This window comes from Vulpes lagopus, chromosome X (genome assembly GCF_018345385.1).
Source record: "Vulpes lagopus strain Blue_001 chromosome X, ASM1834538v1, whole genome shotgun sequence".
Lineage (NCBI taxonomy): Eukaryota > Metazoa > Chordata > Mammalia > Carnivora > Canidae > Vulpes > Vulpes lagopus.
The window spans coordinates 42,075,060-42,087,746 of NC_054848.1; the positions used below are offsets into that span (position 1 = coordinate 42,075,060).

At 52.6% G+C, this 12,687-nt stretch overlaps 1 protein-coding gene across 2 annotated transcripts; it reads left to right on the forward strand.

Moving 5' to 3' along the window:
* The first annotated feature begins 277 nt into the window (after nt 1–277).
* On the forward strand, nt 278–7,203 carry GATA1 (GATA binding protein 1). Of its 2 annotated transcripts, XM_041741111.1 has the most exons (6): nt 278–369; nt 3,886–4,119; nt 4,627–5,004; nt 5,126–5,271; nt 5,849–5,974; nt 6,698–7,203. In XM_041741111.1, exons 2-6 carry the CDS (start codon nt 3,903–3,905, stop codon nt 7,067–7,069), a joined length of 1,239 nt encoding a protein of 412 aa, XP_041597045.1. In that variant the 5' UTR covers nt 278–369; nt 3,886–3,902; the 3' UTR covers nt 7,070–7,203. The 2 variants fall into 2 exon arrangements, with proteins under 2 accessions (XP_041597045.1, XP_041597046.1); XM_041741112.1 differs by lacking the exon at nt 278–369 and having other exon boundaries at nt 3,806–4,119.
* Nucleotides 7,204–12,687: the final 5,484 nt, after the last annotated feature.

Below are 12,687 nucleotides of genomic sequence, written 5' to 3' on the forward strand. Positions count from 1 at the left end.
AAAACCCTATCTGCTAGTTTCATTTTGTCTTGGCTTTGGCCCATTTTGTTTGGCTGGACACTGAAGTCTATGTGACCCCAAGGTGAACAGGGTCTGAGAATCCATGGGGTGGGCAGGTGGGGCAGAGGGAGGCTCCCACTGCCCAAGAGGTGCCCCACCAGCAGGGAGCCCGCCCCCTCCCCTGGTCTGCCCCACCCACTGGGGCACCAGCCACTCCCTGGGGAGGAGGGAGGAGGGAGAGGGGAGGGAGGGAGGGAGGGAAGGAGGAAGGGAACCTCAAAGGCCAAGGCCAGCCAGGACACCCCCTGGGATCACACTGAACTCGCCACATCCCCAAAGCGGCGGAACCCTCTGCGCCAACAAGCCCAGGTCAGTCTCAGACCCCCAGAGCCCCCAGCAAGGCAAACCCCAGGCCTGCTGTCCCTTACCTCAAAGCTACTCCTCCAGCCTGCTCCAGGATCCCCAGCCTGCCGCTGGTCCCCGAAGTGTCTACCACCCCCAATACCCTTCACAGCTCCTCCAAACTACCTGTCTTTCCAACCTTCATCTCTACCCTGAAACTGCCCCGCAAGCCCAACCTCTTTTCTGCCCTAACTCCCACCCTCTCTAAGATATCTATTCCTGGTGCCTTAACTCTGCTCCCTTTGCCCCATCTCTGCCCCCTACAACATGCCTCTCTCCCCCAAATCCTATCTCTGCCCCAAATCTGCTTTTCACTCACCTGGAGTTGTTTCTGAGTTTGCCCCCAAAGCTCACTTTGCTCCCCAAGCCCTTGTCTGCTCCCCATTATGGTTTCTGCTCCAAATTCTCTGGTCCCCTAAACCCCAGCTTCATCCCCTTATCCCCATCTGTGCCTCTTAAGCCTCATATTTTTCCCTGTGACTTCTCTCTGATCCCCTCCAAACCACTTCTCTCCCCACAGCCCCTTGCCTGCACACCAAAATGTCTGTCACTCTAAACACCAAGTCTATCTACTACACCAAGTCTTGTCTGCCACATGAATCCTCATGCCTACCTTCCCTAAACCCCATCTCAGCCCCCAAATATGTCTCTGGTCCCCAGATCTCCTCTGGTCCCAAATCTTTCTCCATTCCAATTCCATCTCAGTTCTCAAACTCCTCCTCTGCTCTCATAACTTATCTCTATCAGACACATTCCTGCCTGTCCAAACCCAGCTCTGACCCCTAAACTCCATCTCTGCTCCAGCGAAACCCATGGAACCTCCAAACTTTTCCACGATCCTCTGAATTCATCTCTGACTCCCTGAACTACATTCCCAACTTCTCAACTTTCTGGCTCTCAAACTTCACCTCACATCCCCAATCTTGTTTCTGCTTTTTCAGCCTATTTCTGATCCCCAAATGTGACCTTTCAAATGTCTCTGCTCTTCAAATACCATTATCTGCTTTCCCCAAACTAGAGCTATGCCCCCAACCTCTCCCTGAGTCCCCCACCCCTCTATCTGACCTCAAATTCCACATCAAAGCCTCCCGAGACTCATCTGCCCCCAGACCCTATCTCTGTTCCCTCCAGTCCAATGAGACCCTCCCTTGAGGGCTGGGACAGGGATGTTACCTGGGGTGAGGGGCTGGGCCGAGGGAGAGTTGAGGGTGCCAGCCTGCTGCTTGCTGCCCGTTGGGGCAGCACTTACTCTAGTGGGGCAGCTGATAAGGAGCTTTCATATCCCCCAGCTTCGAGATAAACTTTATCTCTGTCCGGAGAGTGATAACTGGGGGTGGGGGGGCTGGGCCCCTGCCATAGGACAGGTGGGCAGCCCTGGACCCACCAAGGTGCTAGGTGCAGGGATGTGGGGCCATGGGACTAGAGGGAGACCATGGGGAACAGGGTGAGGTGAGGTGAGGATGAGGGGGGATAAAGGTACAATGGTGATGGAGACAGAAAGAACAAGAGACAGGCAGACAGAGAAGGAAGGGAGAGAGGAGGAGAGGGGGGAGGGGGAGAGGGGCAGAGAGCATGGGAGGGAGGGAGAGAAGGAGGGAGAAAAAGAGCTAGGGACAGACATGAAGAAAAAGAAAGGAGAAACAGAGGGAGACAGTGTGAAAGTGAAGGAGACCCAGGAACAGAAGGCGAGATCTTCACAGATAGAATTGTGGAGAGGCACAGAGGAAACAGCTGGAAACTGAGGAAGCGGCAAGACACCCACTCTGGGAAGTCATTGGAGACCCGGGGGCCCAGAGATTGGTGGTGGACAGAGCTGCTGGCTCATCTCTTCCCCAGCACAACCCCCAACCCTGAGCCGACAGTGTTCACAGTGGGTCATGTAGGCTGGGGCTGTGAAGATGGCCTTCTACTTTGTCACTCCACCTCAAGGACAGGGAAACTGAGGCCTTCAGATTCATAGGGCAAGTCAGGGGCAGGAGTAGGTTTTCTGGCTCCCCACTCGCAGGCTATGTGAAGTGAGGTATGGGAGAGGACGTGGGACTAGTAAGGCAGACTAGAAATAAAGCCAGAGGGCAGGAAAAGAGTGAGAGTCAGAGAGAAGATAAGCAGAAAGAGATTGAGTGGGAGAGATGTAGAGACATTCAGAGACATGACTGAAGAGGGAAGGGAGAAGAGAAACAGAAAAAGACACAAGACATAGAGATAAAGATGGAGAGAGACAATCAGAGATAGAAACGTGGCAAAAAAAAAAAAGAGAGAAAGGGGGTGGAATCAGGCATTCACAAAAGCAGAGAAAGAGAGAGGGTAAGACATAGAAAGAAGGGCAGAAATATCGAGGGCTGGGCTGGAGAAGAAAGTGTGTGAGGAGAGTAAGCCTTAGTGACACAGATACACACACAAGGAGGGATGGAGACAAAGGGGCAGAGACCACGCCGCCATCTCACAGGTCTTAGCTGGGCCCCCCTAACCACCTCCTATCTGGCAGCTGGGGAAACTGAGGCCTGCGGATGGTTGGAAGTGAAGGAACCCGAAAGCAGAACTATGGTAGACCTCCCCAGGGCAGAGGGTATGGGTAGAGGGAACACCTCAGACCTGTCCCCCTCTTCAGAGGAAGCCAGTGGCCTTGGGGTGATTTCAAAAGTTGGGCGGGGATGGCAGAGATAAGCCATGAGGGGTAATGACCCCCCCCCATGGAGCAGGGAGGAACTGAGGGGGCCCTCTGTCTGCAGACCCAACGGAGGTGGGGGGAGGGAGGAGTCAAGCCGGAAACCATGGGTTTCTGAGAAAGTTAGAAGATGCAACAGATAGGAATGAAGTTGGGGAGCACAGGAGGGTGAACCCCAAGGTCCCAGGGTTGACAAGTGGTTCCAGGGACTCTGGCTCTGCACCCCAGCCCAGCCCACCCAAACTCCTATTGGGGGAAAAGAGGCGGAGGACAGGAGAAAATGAGAAGAAAGAGATGAATAGAAAGGGAGGGAGAGGAGGAAGATGAAGGAAAAGGAGGGGAGGAAGGGGACAGCCAGGAAGGAAAGAGAAAATGAGGAGGGGAGGAGATGCATAAAGGGGAAAGGAGGATAAGTGGCTGAGAGAGGGGGAACAAATGAAGATAGAGAAGGGGAGGAGGGCCAGGGAGAGAGAATAAAAGGTATGAGGGAAAGAGGGGAGAGGGAAGAAGAGAGGAGAGAGAAGGGAAGTGATGAGAGGAGGGAAAAGAAGAGGTAGAAGGAGGGAGAGAGAAGAAAGGAGGCAGAAGAGAAGAGGGAATGGAAGAGAGGGAGGGAAAGAAAGACAAGTGGGGTAGGAAGGGGAGGAGAAGGGGCGGTAGGAAGGAGGGGATGATGGAGGGGAGGATGGGAAAGATGGGGCAGAGGAAAAGAAGGCTATGAAGACAGGGAATGGAGCAGGGGAGGGAGAAAGGAGGGAGGAGGGGCGGTGTGGAAAGGGGAGAAGTTTGGAGTCTGAGGACCCCTCCCGTCCTCACAGGTCATACCCGAGGCCCCATGGAGTTCCCTGGCCTAGGGGCCCTGGGGACCTCGGAGCCCCTGCCCCAGTTTGTGGACCCGGCCTTGGTATCATCACCACCGGAGTCGGGGGTCTTCTTCCCCTCTGGGCCAGAGGGCTTGGATGCAGCAGCCTCCTCCACGGCCCCCAGCACGGCCACGGCCACAGCAGCTCTGGCCTACTACAGGGATGCCGAAGCCTACAGGCACTCCCCAGGTAACTCCTTTGGGTGGCTGTCTTAGCACTGGCTCCGTGCTGTCTGGGCTGCCCTGGGGATCCTCAACTAGGGCAGAATCCCACTAAGAGGTCATCTTAAAAATGGCCAGAAACCTTCAGATGACTGAGCTAGCCACTTGCCCCAGTTAAGCCCACACCTGGGAATGCCCAATGCTCCCCCAATCTGTCTTGGGGTGACCAGACTGGAAAGCAGCGTTGAAAGTAGGCAGTGGTGGCCCTAACTGTCAAGTGATCCATAGGGCTCCGAATCCCAACGGTCACCCTCAAAGCCCCTTTGGAAACTGGCAGAGGTTCTGTAGTTGCCAAAGTGACAAGTGGGGCTCAGAATCCTGGAGTTACCCAGTGGCCAGCAGCTGTTCTGGTCACCTATGGGAAGACTAAAAACTTGGCTGCTCTGTCAGAACTGACCGGGCACCGCTGCACCCCAAAAGCAGGATAGCTTTATACTGATCCCTCCTTCCTTCCCATACCCACCCTCCATAATAGTCTTTCAGGTGTACCCACTGCTCAACTGCATGGAGGGGATCCCAGGGGGCTCACCGTACACTGGCTGGACCTACGGCAAGACAGGGCTCTACCCTGCCTCGACTGTGTGCCCCGCCCGCGAGGACTCCCCTCCCCAGGTCCCAGAAGACCCAGATGGGAAAGGCGGCAGCAGCTTCCTGGAGACCTTAAAGACAGAGCGGCTAAGTCCAGATCTCTTGACGCTGGGGCCTGCACTGCCTTCATCAATCCCTGTCCCCAGCAGTGCCTACGGGGGTCCTGACTTTTCCAGTACCTTCTTTTCTCCCACCGGGAGCCCCCTCAATCCAGCGGCCTATTCCTCCCCCAAGCTTCGTGGAACACTGCCCTTGCCCCCCTGTGGTGAGGTCCCCAAAAAGGGACAGGGAGGTTGAGGTATGTGTGTGTGTGTGTGGAGGGGGGGTGTCCAAGGCAGAGTTGGGCTCAGCCTGGGCTCCCCCGTCCCCTCTGTCCACCCCATCAGAGGCCAGGGAATGTGTAAACTGCGGAGCAACAGCCACTCCACTGTGGCGGCGGGACAGGACGGGCCACTACCTATGCAATGCCTGTGGCCTCTATCACAAGATGAATGGGCAGAACAGGCCCCTCATCCGGCCCAAGAAGCGCCTGGTAAGACCCCAGGCCTGCCTCCCCTTACCCAGGACCTGCTGTTCTTGACCTGTGCAAGGATCCCTATCCTCACGCTCTTCGAGAACCCATGTCCCACCCCGCCCATCCCTTCCCCACCCATGCAGGAACCCAGATGTGCACAGGAATGCCTATCCTCAACCTACCTTCATAAGTTACACGCAGGAACCCCATCCTCTCCCTGCACAGCAGGGTTTCCTCCTTGGCTTCACACGGGACTCACCTCAGGACACTTGGAACCACAGGCACCTGGGGCCCTCCTTTAGATGTGATTTCATTGATCTAGGGTGTCGCCTGGGCAGCAGGATTTTTCTCAACTCCCTGAGCGATTCCCACGTATGGCCAAAGTTGGGAATCACTGATGGAGTCTCACCCCCAATACCAAAATCCACTAACTTGGCCAGGAGGCCTTGTCCTTGCCCTAAGGAGAACCCACAGTCATCGTCCTATAAGAACATCTGTTCTTACTCTACAGGGGAAGCCCTGCCTTCAACCTGACACTGACCCCTTGGGTTCTCCACCTCCTAGTAGGCTGACCCTCACATTCTCTCTCCCCCAGATTGTCAGCAAACGGGCAGGTACCCAGTGCACCAACTGCCAGACAACCACCACGACACTGTGGCGGAGAAATGCCAGCGGGGACCCTGTGTGTAATGCCTGTGGCCTCTACTACAAGCTACACCAGGTTTGCCCTGCCCTGTTCCTCTGGAGCCTCCCTCCTCCCTCCTCTCCTTCTGTCATCCCACTTCCCTCCTCCCTTGCTCCTGTTCCACTTCCACCTTTGCTTCCCTCCATTGCCCTCCCTCATCTCTCCTTTTCCCCTTCTGTCTACTCCTTTTCTGCCCCCTCCTTCCTTCTCTAGTCCCCTCCTCCTCCATCCTCCTTCCTCCCTCCTCCATTCATCTCCTCACACCCTTCCACTCCCTACTGCCCCTCCTCCCTCTGGCTCCTTCCTCCTCTCTAGCCATCAGCTAACTTCCATCCTCCTGCCCTAAAACCAGAGGCAGCTCTCAGAGGCTTTCCCAAGCTCAGGGCCTCATAACCTTGGAATTCCATAGGACAATCCCTGCACCATACCAGGGTCATGCCCCCTAGTCCCTGAACCGATTCTTTGGGCTTGAAGATGGGGGATGGAGGTGGCTTCCCTAGTCAAGACACAGAGGCTGGGACGCCTGGGTGGCTCAGCAGCTGAGCATCTGCCTTTGGCTCAGGGCATGATCCTAGGGTCCAGGATTGAGTCGCCCATCGGGCTCCTTGTGGGGAGCCTGCTTTTCCCTCTGCCTATGCCTCTGCCTCTGTGTGTGTGTGTCTCTCATGAAGAAATAAATTAAATATTTCCAAAAAAAAAAAAAAAAAAGAGAGGCAAAGATGTGGAGTTGGGAAACACTCACAGCCTCCCTTTTGGCAGGTGAACCGGCCACTGACCATGCGGAAGGATGGTATACAGACTCGAAACCGCAAGGCATCTGGAAAAGGGAAAAAGAAACGAGGGTCAAGTCTGGGAGGTACAGGAGGAGCTGAAGGACCGGCTGGTGGCTTCATGGTGGTGGCTGGGAGCAGCGGGAGTGGGAATTGTGGCGAGGTGGCCTCAAGCTTGACATTGGGCCCACCCAGTACTGCCCATCTCTATCAAGGCCTGGGCCCCGTGGTGCTGTCGGGGCCTGTTAGCCACCTCATGCCTTTCCCAGGACCCCTCTTGGGGTCCCCCGCCAGCTCCTTTCCCACAGGTCCTGTTCCTCCCACCACCACCACCACTGTGGTGGCTCCACTCAGCTCCTGAGGGCAGAGCATGGCCTCGGGGCAGGAGGGTGGGGTCCCTCTCCTATGTAGCCAGCAGTCTGTACCACCCAACCCTCTGGGCCCCAGCCATCCCTTGGCCTGGACCTTCAAAGCTTTTTGTAAAATAAAACCACCAAAGTCCTGAAAGCAGAGGCATAAGTCTGTGTGAGACTGAATAAAGAGTGATAGTAGGCAGGATGTCAGAGTCTTTGATGACAGTGTATGGCTGCAATGTGTGGCCATGGGGAGCTGAGGCAGCATGTGTAACACTTCATGATTGTGGCTTATGACGTGCCACTGTAAATGGTATACATGAAACTGCGTGTGACAGCTCCTGGATTGTCTGAGACAGCATGTGTAGCCCCACATAACAGTGTGAGATCCAGTGTGTGACTGAGGGGGGTGAGGCTTTGCAAGATAGTATGTGTGACACCAGGTGACAGCAAGAGCCAGGGCATAGGTGATGGCGTTAGAGAATGTGGAAGTGTGTGTGCATGATGGCATGTGCGGAAGAATGTGTGGTGCTATGTTGGTGTGACTGTGCACCATTTTGGGGTGATCTCTGAGAAAACGTGATGGCCTGTGTGGTGGGCACAGAAGCAGATAGATCCAACACTTTTGGCATGTGGAATAAAGCCTGTGTGTGGTGGTGTGTGGAGGCAGAACAGGGTGACCGCAGAGGTCTACACAGCAGTATTTCTATGCGAGTCTCTGTGCGTATAAGTGCAGATCACATGGCATGTGCCATGTCACAGTGTCTATGAGTGGCTGATGACGTGGGCAGCCCTACATGTACTCCCTCGTGGAAGGATCAACATATATAGTTTTGGTTGGTATAAATGAGGGTCCCTCTTCCAGAGGACAAAAGACATGTGCAAGACAGGAAATGGGAGGAAGGGGTAGGGGCCAGAATGGTAGCCATCACGAGAGTCAGAAGGCCAGTGCGGGACCATGGGGTTGCCCCTGGGCTTTCCCTGTCAGTCACCTCTTATCTCTCTCAGCCCAGATCGGCCTGCAGCTCTGTGGGAAATGGTAGAGAAGGAGAGGGGAAGATGAGGAGAACAGAATAGCTTCTGGGGGTGATATTTAGATCCTGGAGGTGGTGGGAGCTCTCCGGAGTGCCACTCCTCTCGCCAATGCATCTAGTCACCTGGGCCAACTGCTCCCCCGCAGAGTGGAATGTGTTCTTCCAAAATGGAAAACCCTGACATAGGAGCCTGTGCTGAGTCAGGTGACATCCAAGCCAGAGGGATTGAGTGGCTTTCCTGAGACCACACAGCTGGTGACATGGGGCCGAGCCAGGCTCTGTGGCTTAGCCTCCATACTACCCACACTCCTGACAGCAAGCAGCACCATTTGCTGAGTGCTTGCTGTGGGTCAAAGAATGGCTAGGAAGCATCAGTTGCTTTAGCTCTGTGAACACCTGAAAAAAAAAACCTCCAAGGAAAAGAAAATATACTCATTTTCCATTTTCATTTTATTAATGAAAAAGTAAGGTTCAGAACCAGCATAACTTGCCCTGACCACACTGAGTTTAAGGAGTGCATTTTGGATGCCACTTCCCCCCACGTGAGTCTTGCTCACACTTAACTTGGCTGCTTCTCTCTGTCTGTCTCTCTGTCCCTCTTGTCTCTCATCACTCACTCCTCAATCCACTCAAATCTGAATTTGCTTTTAGGCAGCTTCTCTTCATGGCTTTCCCCTAGGTATCCTGAACAGAGTAGGGGTAAGCAGATGTCCTCAGGACAGTACTCCCTCAGCTACCCACCATGCTACCCTGCTGCAGAATCACAGCAGTCTATGCTCATTACAGGGATTGTCCAGAACGGCCCTGGCCTTGCAAAAACCTCTTGCCTGCCTGGCCACCCCACAGAAACCCAGCAGCTCTCTCACTCTGTAGGAGCCCCTATCCACATCTTGAACAGAAACCTCTCTCAGAATCTGTGCTGGATATGTGCCTGGCCCCACCTTGTTCAGGAGCCCCAGCCCTCACTTCCTAGAAAAATGGCTAGCCTGACACTCTAAGGGAACCCTTTCTCTAACTAGCAACAGGAAACCCATCCTGACCCTAGACAGGAATATCAGCCTTTACCTTGCATAGGAGGAAGCCCTGTCCTACCATGGCACAGGAACCTCTGACTTAGCCAAATTAGGAATCTGTGAGCTCACACTATAAGGAAACCCTTGTACCAATCCTTTAGAGACACCTTTTCACTAGTCTCAATCTCTCTACAGAAATCCTACCTTGACCTTGGACAGGACATCTCTGTCTTCACACTGTACTGGAGCCCAGCCCTCCAGATAGCATTTTTAGACACACTTCAGGGGCACCTAGTGGCTCAGTGGTTGAATGTCTGCCTTTGGCTCAGGTCATGATCCCAGAGTCCTGGGATTGAGTCCCGCATGGGGGTCCCCATGGGGAGCCTGCTTCTTCCTCTGCCGATGTCTCTGCCTCTCTCTGTGTCTCTCATGAATAAATAAAATCTTCAAAAAAATAGAAACACTCCAACCACAATAAAAATCTAGTTCTGAACCACCGACCTGGCTCTCGGTAGAAACTCCATCCTCAACCTCTTCGGGAACTCCAATTGAATATAGCTCTTGCCTCCACTGTTGACAATGACCTCTGATGTCACTGTGCACAATCCCTGACCTCACACCCTAACCTGTAGAGTCCATAAGAACCCATGATCCAACTCTTCTTTAAAAAGATTTGAGAGAGAGAGAGAGTGAGTGAGCATGTGAGGGCATGGTGTGGGGAGGGGCAGAGGGAAAGGGAGAGAGAGAATCTTAAGCAATTCCACGATGAGCACAGAGCCCAACCCAGGGCTTGATCCCAGGATCCTGAGATCATGACCTGAGTCGAAACCAAGAGTCAGACTCAACCAACTGCACCAGCCAGGTGCCCACCCCCCACTACAATCCAACTCTCAACAGGAACCTCAGTCTTAAACTTACAATGCTTTCTTTTTTAAATAAAAGGAAGAAGAGGGATCCCTGGGTGGCTCGGCGGTTGAGCACCTGCCTTCGGCCCAGAGTGTAATCCTGGGGACCGGGGATCGAGTCCCATATCAGGCTCCCTGCATGGGGCCTGCTTCTCCCTCTGCCTGTGTCTCTGCTTCTCTCTCTCTCTGTGTGTGTCTCTCATGAATAAATAAATAAAATCTTTAAAAAAAAAAAGGAAGAAGAAAATAAAACCCCTTCCTGACCCTGTGGCAGGGATGCCTGTCCTGACCCTCTACTTTAAGCCTAGATCTCACCTTATACAGGTACCTGTGGCCTCATCTGGCACAGGATCCCTTTCCTAGGCACTGTACAAGGCTTCCTATCTTTACCATGCATTAGCTCCATAGCCTTTACCCTCTATAGGAAGCCTTGCCTACAACTGTACTAGAACTCTCTGTGGAAAACATTTTCCTCTCAACAGAAATCCTTAACTCATGGGAATCTCTGGCCTGATCCTTTATAGGAACTCCTAACCTTGCTTTCTGGAAACACTCAACTCTGAATAGGTAGCCCTGATGTGACTCTGACAGCCCTGGCTCTGGCCTTGTCCTAGAAACTCCACCTGCACCCTATACAGGAACCACTATCCTGCCTGTGGCTAGTGGCTGCCACATTGGACAGAAAAGTTCTGTGGGGTCTACAGAATCCTGTAGCAGGCACTGCTATAGGCTCTTCAAACCTGTCTTCCTGAGCTCACTTTCCCAATCTCTTTTACAATGGGATACGGACATGTGACAGTTCTGACCAATGGAGTATGGGCAAAGTGATGTTATACACTTTCAGGCCCAGCCCATAAAAATCTCTCACAGAATCCCTCACTCTCTCTTTTCCCATCTACCAGCTGAACAGTGAGAACTCCAAGGATTCAGAGGAGAGCAGAGACACAAAATGGAAGTTGCCTGGGCCCCTGAGTGATCAGTAATAAATATTCACATTGACTTATATGAGCAAGAAATAAACATTTATTCATTAATCCCCAATTCTGGGTTTGTTACAGCAGCTAGCATATTTTAGACCAATTAATAATTTCTTCATTGAATCTAGACACAAACACCTGTTCCTACTGTCTACATTAATACAGCTCTGAACCTGTATAGAAACACATGCGCTAACCCTGAACTGGACCACCTGATCTCTTTGTAGGAAACTCATAAGGCAGTATAAGAAGCCCCATCCTAAACTTGTATGGAACCCCTAGTCTGGAGCTCTCCAGAAACAACTGTCTTGTCCTGTATAGAAATCCCTGCTAGGGGGCAGCCCTGGTGGCCCAGCATTTTGGCACCGCCTTCAGCCCAGGGTGTGATCCTGGGGACCCGGAATGGAGTCCCGCATTGGGCTCCCTGCACGAAGCCTGCTTCTCCCTCTACCTGTGTCTCTGCCTCTCTTTCTCAGTGTCTGTCATGAATAAATAAATAAAATCTTAAAAAAAAAGAAATCCCTGCTTGGTTCAGGAGAGGAACAAAACTATAGAAACTACAAGAATCCCTGTCCTCGTTCTGTCCAAGAACACTAGTTAACCCAGTAGAACACCAGAAGTGACCTGACCCTGTCCATGAATTCCTGTCTTCACACAAAAGGAATACCTCTCCGCAGGAAGCATGGAAACTCTGCACTCATCCTGTAAAAAGAATCCCAGCCAGATAAAGGAAACCAAAGACTGAGAGTCTATAGCAGGATCAAAAAGCTATAGCCTTTAGGCCAAAGCCAGACTTCAACCAGTCTCATTTTTAAAGGAAAAGAAAGAATATGCCATAGAGACCATTATGTGGCCTGCAATGCCTAAAATATTTACTATCCGGCTCTTTACAGAAAAGTTCACTGACCTCTGCTCTTCAGGAATCTGTCTTGTGACTATACAGAAAAATGGGCCGTGGGTCTTACCGGGTGCTCCCTACTCTACTGTTCTGAGGGCACTACAACCCCAGAATGTTCCTCAGTGTGTATCATGTTTTCTTTGGTGCATGTGGAGGTTTAAAGGTCTTAGGACTTGATCCTCTTCCACTGGGACAAAAAATAAAACAAAACAAAACCATGTTCTGGTAGCAAAAGAGTGAAAGAGAAGGGTGGAACTGGGGTTTTCTAAAGGGTCACAGGGCCAGGCTACTGGGTGGTGGGGCTGTCAATCTATTAGCATGCTGAACCCCAGACCGCTTATCTCTTCAGCCCCAGCCTACAGCCCCGTAGGAAATGGTGAAGAATGAGAGAGGGAGATTAGGAGGACAAACCGGCCTCCTGCGGGGCTGATATTTAGACATCTAGACAAGGGGTGTGAGGGAGCTGGAGGGGCACACGGGTGAAACTCCCCCTACTTCCCAGGCACACGCTTTCACTACAGCTTGGGGGCAGAGGTTACCCAATGGAGAGGGCTGGAGGGAGAACTGCCGTCCAAGAAAAACTCTCCATGAGTCTATTCAAGCCCCGGGCACTATTATCACAATTTGCCAGATGAAGAAACCGAAGCACATAGATGTTCAGCAACTTGCTAAGGGTCACATGGCTAAGTCGTGTAACCTCAGTTTCCTTATCTCCAAAGCAGCCTTAATAATAGGAACTACCTCACAGAATTGTGGCTTATGACAGTGCCTGTCACGTATTACTTGCTATCATCACGAC

Excerpts from the sequence above, each read along its gene's own strand:
- GATA1 (XM_041741111.1), top strand. The coding sequence starts at position 3,903 with ATGGAGTTCCCTGGCCTAGGGGCCCTGGGGACCTCGGAGCCCCTGCCC. Across the intron at positions 5,005-5,125 it reads ACTGCCCTTGCCCCCCTGTG|AGGCCAGGGAATGTGTAAAC; the intron begins GTGAGGTCCCCA and ends CCACCCCATCAG. Across the intron at positions 5,272-5,848 it reads TCCGGCCCAAGAAGCGCCTG|ATTGTCAGCAAACGGGCAGG; the intron begins GTAAGACCCCAG and ends TCTCTCCCCCAG.